At 44.9% G+C, this 5,740-nt stretch overlaps 1 protein-coding gene across 1 annotated transcript in view; it reads left to right on the top strand.

Moving 5' to 3' along the window:
• TRIM42 (tripartite motif containing 42) overlaps window positions 1-4,149 on the top strand; it is a 67,956-nt gene extending 63,807 nt beyond the window's left edge. The window contains exon 9 of the mRNA XM_015410273.1: window positions 4,069-4,149. Coding sequence (XP_015265759.1) covers window positions 4,069-4,149 — 81 coding nt within the window. The remainder of the gene's footprint in view (window positions 1-4,068) is intronic.
• The last annotated feature ends 1,591 nt before the right edge of the window (window positions 4,150-5,740 follow it).

Genomic DNA, 5,740 nt, shown 5'->3' with positions numbered 1-5,740 from the left:
AGGAATGCCAGGCCCCAAGAGGGGACAGTCCTGCCACCGGGCTACAAAGTGGTTCTGTTCCATGTGCAGGGGATGTATACAGACCACACTGTGCAAAACACCACCACTGTGATACAGAGTAGCCTGAGAAAGTGGGTGGGCAGCAGCAACATCATCCATGGCTACATGGTTGTGGATGTTGTCACCAATGTGCTGGCAGTCAGTGAAGTCTGTGCACCTCAAGGGCATCATCTGCCTGGTGCACATGCTTCAGCTGGTAGTGAAGGATGCTCTGCAGTTGGGGAGCTCTGTCAAGGCCATCTGGGATACTGACCTCCTCGAAATGCGGTCCTTGCTCGAGACCTGGAAGTGCCTGGCCATCCACTTCTCACACAACATCAAGTATGCCCATCTCCTGCATGAGAATCAGGGGGAGGGGGATGAGGAACTCCACCGACACCATGATAGTACGTTTGGTGCAGCAGAAGAGTGTGGTGCAGGATGTCATCTCCTCCATGACCATCCTGCATGGGAAGAGGAGCCCAGCATCAGCTCTAATGACTGGCTGACCCTCTCCCAAATGGTGCATGACCTCAAGCCCTTCCAGGACACCACCGACATGCTCTGCACCCATTTGGCCAGCCTGGGGCCAGTCATCCTCCTTATTTGAGGGCTCCATTTTGGAGCTGGGCCCCGAGGGGATGGCTATTCTCCCATGGGTCAGAAGCTTGGCAGAGAGATTGCTGGTGGGCATCACCATTAGGTTGCATCCTCTCTGCAAGAAAGGGGAGTACAAGCTGGACTGTGTCTGTGACCCCCGGATAAAAGGTAGCATTGCTGTCCTGAATGCAGAGCTCATGTAATGGAAGTGTCAGCTCTGCAAAAAAGTGCAAAGATCACAGGCCAGCATACATGGCCAGAGAGAACATCGGATAGAAGAGACTGGGAAGGAGGAGGAGCCACAGTCCAGGACCTCTGCCTCAAATAGCCTGACCAGGGAGAAGCCACACCACTGGTTGTCAGTGGTGAACTGGGAGGTCAGCAGCAGCAGGGATGCCAGGCATGCAAAATAGGGGATTCAGTAGATGTGATGGTGAGGAAACACCTCATCAAGTCCCAGCATGGGCGAGGAGTTCGCAATCAGGAGAGCATAAAATGTGGGTCCTCAGCTGAGCCACTTGATGTGAGCAGAAAGACAGGGTGGCTCACAGCCCTGAGTCCACCTAACACCCGAACCGCAACAGAGGAAAGGGTGTTCATGTTCACAGTCAGGAATAAATTAATGTGCTCTGCTTTTAACAAGTTCCATGCCTCTCTGTCTAACTACCAACAGCTAACAGAGGAGAGGCTACAGAGCTGAGCTGAAGGTATATATACCATTGTGATCCCATAGAGCAGAATGGGGAGTTTGTTGTTGGCAGCCAACAATGCCAGTTAAGCTTTGGAGGGCCTTCTTGGTGCTTCCAAGGCTAGAGAATTCCACCCAGCCAGCATTGGTTTGAAGTTTTGTAAACATTTTAATTGAGCGGGAAACATATCCATTCATGAATCACCATGAACCAACATGAATAATGTGAAAGTATGTGGAATATTCATGCTGGTCGCCCTGCCAGAAACTTCACTTCATGAACCACAAACCAGCCAAAATTCATGGTGAACTTTAGTTAGTGAGCCGATTCATTCCCCTCCCTACTGGTCACAGCAGCTGTTAGTTCCATTGCAGGCTGAGCAGATGGCTAGCATTGTGCTGTGTAAGGAGTCCATCCTGGCTCTTATCCCTGTCAAATACAAAGAATCAAATGAGACAAATGCAGTAATAAGCCCTATTCCATAGTAGCAGAAAAGAGCAAGGGGACTCCAAAGCTTTGCACATTAGGCTTTTGCAGTTCTCTCAGCATCCCCTCACCCTTGGGGGTTCCAATATGGTGGATTGTATCTCTTGGGGGACATACTGTAACTGTTGAACCAATAGTTTCACACTTCCTGTATGGAGTTCAATTGGACTTCATGTTCTCCTGGGATTTATCCATGGAGCTCTGATCCTGTAATGTAATAGGTACCATAAGTGATAACTGCTGTAACAATGGTCATTGTGGAGTGGCTGATAGTCATTGTGCTCTCTTACAAGGGGGTTACACTGGCATGACATTGTACTTATAGCTCATTGATATGCTGCCAGACTATATGAAAGAGCACACCCTTTCTACACTGCATTTTTACAGCTAGAAAATGTTCACAGAGTGGGTGCTTTCAGATGCGGCATTTCAGCCGGCATAAACTGTACCGGTTGGAACAGTTTGGAACCGGTACAGTTTATGCCGGCTGAAACGCAATCACACTTACCTCCATTTTGCGGATCCCATCAGTGTATGCCTGCTCACACGCTGCGGGCGTCGGCGTTTTTTTTTTTTTTAAAAAAAAACACAGTTTGAGCATGCACATAGGCAGCCATTCACAGAATGGCAATCTTTGTGCATGCTCAAAACACCCCATATTACATTTAAACTTTAAAGGTATGGACTTACCTTTAAAGTTTAAAGACCAAACTGGTCTCCCTGAAGTCCCGGACTCCTCCGGAAAGTTAAAGTAAGGGCTTTTTTTAAAAAAAAACAAATGCTCAGGGCGAAGCTTCGCCCAAGCGCATATCGCTCAGTTTTTTTAAAAAAATAGGGGGAAAACGGAAGCCTCAGGCTTCCGACGGAAATGGCTAGACACCGGTGGAGAGCGATCAGACGGAAGGGTACATCGAAAGCAACCATTGCACTCAGTATACCATCACTTGGGGACCTAGTGGCAGAGTTCAATGGTTTAAAGGGATTTACAACGGTTAGGGACAGGAGGCAGATGTTCGCCGTCTGAACGCCGGTAAGTACACCGGTTGGAACCGGCACCTATACCGTTGTAAATCCCCCGTCTCAACGCATCCAGTGAGTGTGGTTGAGGTTAGGCACAGTATGAATATATGGGAGACATGAAGATATCCTGAAGTCACAGCTTGAGACATGGGATCTTTCTCCTTTCCTTGCTTTCCTGGGTGGGGATAATTAACCTTGTATCTTGAGCTAGAGGATGGAAGGACTCCATTTGGTATTTATGTCCTAAGATGGAGTACTTGTAAGTGTTCTAAATAAAGCAGTATTATACATATGCTATATCAGGGTCCCCAATTTTGATGAACCTGTAGGCACTTTTGCAATTTTAAGAACACTGAGTGGGAACCACCACAAAATGGCTGCCATGACCCTGGGGTCCAACCATAAAACACTGGGAGGTACCAAACCAGGTGTCTTCCTATGATGAAGACCACTGCTTCTATATGGGTGCTCCCTCTGCGGACACAAAGGTAATGCTTCCTGGGATCTACTGAAGCACCTCCTACTCCAATAGGAGGAAAGCCTGTACTGGCTCTTTGCTTTGAGGAAAGTAAGAAAAATGAATGACAAGTGCATTTGCTGCAGAGAAAAAAAAAGAGTATGCCTTCTCCCATTTCTACGTAAGTAGAAGATCAGTTCAGAATGTAGGAATACTAGTCAGAAAGGGTTTTTCCCCCCAAAAAAGGGGAAATGACAAGAGTGTCTAATTTTATTTATTTATTTATTTATTTAATTGGATTTATATCCCGCCCTACCCCCAAGGCTCAGGGCGGCTGACAAGGGCACAATGTGTAAAGGGACAATATGCCATATTAGCTCTCTTAAAGTTCACACTTGGATGGCTCATACAGAAAATGTTTCAAGCAGAAAAAAATGCCATGTATCACATCTGAATAAAGGCAGAAAAGTAATGCAGAGTTCGGTGGGTGTTAACTGACATTGTCAACATTCTCTATTAAAACAGAAGGGACACAGGTTAATTCTAGGCCATATGGAACTAATCCTTCTGAACATCCTACCACCAGCAGCATCAGTGAGTCTCATAGCCAATGCCATCTGGGATACTGAAGCATTTTTGCAAATATACCTTTAGATATCTTTACTGGTAGCTGTAGTGTGAAGTCTGTCATTATCTTATTTCCTGCAACATCTACCTCCACAGTTAGTAATTATCTTGTTAAAAGCCTCTGTGGGTTTCATTTTTGTTTTCCACTAGGTGACGACTCAAGATGTACGCTCAAAAGCCAAAGCCAGATGGGGTTTGCTGCGAAATATTCAGTCTGCTTTCCACAAATAACTCTGAACTGCAAACCAACCAACCATTTTTGAGAGAGAAAATACAAAAGTAAGCTACTGGAGAGAAAGCAATTATATTTTTCTCATATTCTTTTTTTAAACTGAAGTTAGCTTCCAAGCGGAGATCTGAGGGTAAGCCCTTCAGAATAAAGATCTCCCAGCAAATTAAAGTCTTGGCCCTTGTCTTTTATTTTATTTGTTTCAGACATTCTTCCTAAACCAGAGGAAAACATTGCACTGTACTGGAAATATATAATGAAAAATCCCTGAAGCCAACTGTCTGATGCAGCAGGCCTTCAAAGAAATATAACACAGACATTTTCTTTGTTGAAATTTGCCAGGTTCACACTTTGATTACTTTCGAAGGAGCCAGTCCTGATCTCATTTGAGGAAGATGGCATGCATGAAAATTACTTTCCAGAGAGGTGCCTGACTCTGCCTACTATGATTTTAATTTTACCTACAACTCATTGACTGCTCCATCGTTACATTTTGCACTTTATAACAGACTCGTATCAACTTCTGCTTCCAAGACTGTCACACAGTTTTCTACCAACTACTATGTTTTTAGCTTTGAGCCATAGTGTTGTCATTTGAACCATGTTTTGGCATTCAGAAGCTTCAGTCCCTGGCATTCCTCAGAACCAGGGGTTGGGAAAGACCTTTCTCTGTGAGACTTTGGAGAGCTGCAGCCTGTCAGTGTAAACAATATGAAGAAAGATGGACCAATGGTCAGACTGAGTATAAGGCATCTTCCTGTTTTCATCAGTACACACTGCTAAAAACAGACAATTACACTGTCTAGTCATAAGAATAGCCATGCTGGATCAGACCAAAGGCCCATCTAGTCCAGCATCATGGTCACACAGTGGCCAACCAGCTACCTCTAAGAAGCCCATGAACAGGAAGACTGCAACAGTATCATCATACTGTGACCTTTGGATCAGAGCGGTATATAAACCAAAATAAATAAATAATAAATCATACCTGTGCTCCCCAGCAACTGATTTAAAGAGGCACTGCCTGGTACTGGAGGGAGCAGATATTCATCATGATTAGTAGCCATTGATTGCCCAATCCTCCTTGAATTTGTCCACTCCCCTTTTAAAGTGTTCTAAATTGGCAGCCTGTCCACTCTCACACCATGCATAATTTTATAAATCACTTTATGTCTCTCCTTATTTACTTTTTTTCTAGGCTAAATATCCCTGAGCCATTTTGACTGATCCTTGTAGGGCAGCTGCTGCAGCACCCTGATCATTTTGGTTGTTCTTTTCTGCACCTTTTCAAGCTTTACAATGCCTTTTTTCAGGTGCAGTGATGAGAACTGTACACACTATTCCACGTGTGGTCTCACCATGGATTTCTATAAGGGCAGTTTGATTGCAGCAGTTTTATTCTCTACTCCTGTTCCAATTATGGCCAGCATGGGATTTGCCTTTTTCACAGCAGCTGCAGACTGGAGTCCTTTCCACACTTGGATCTCATCCATTGTTTTATTAGTGTTCGACTCACAACACAATGCCTTGCATTTATCCCTGGTTATAACAGCATCTGTTTATCCTGGGACAAGTGTGGGGCAAAACCAGGGT

Source organism: Gekko japonicus, unplaced genomic scaffold (genome assembly GCF_001447785.1).
Source record: "Gekko japonicus isolate JY-2015 unplaced genomic scaffold, Gekko_japonicus_V1.1 scaffold1292, whole genome shotgun sequence".
NCBI classification, from domain to species: Eukaryota; Metazoa; Chordata; class Lepidosauria; order Squamata; family Gekkonidae; genus Gekko; species Gekko japonicus.
The sequence above is the reverse complement of the archived record's forward strand: the minus strand, read 5'-3'. Positions and strand labels throughout refer to the sequence as shown.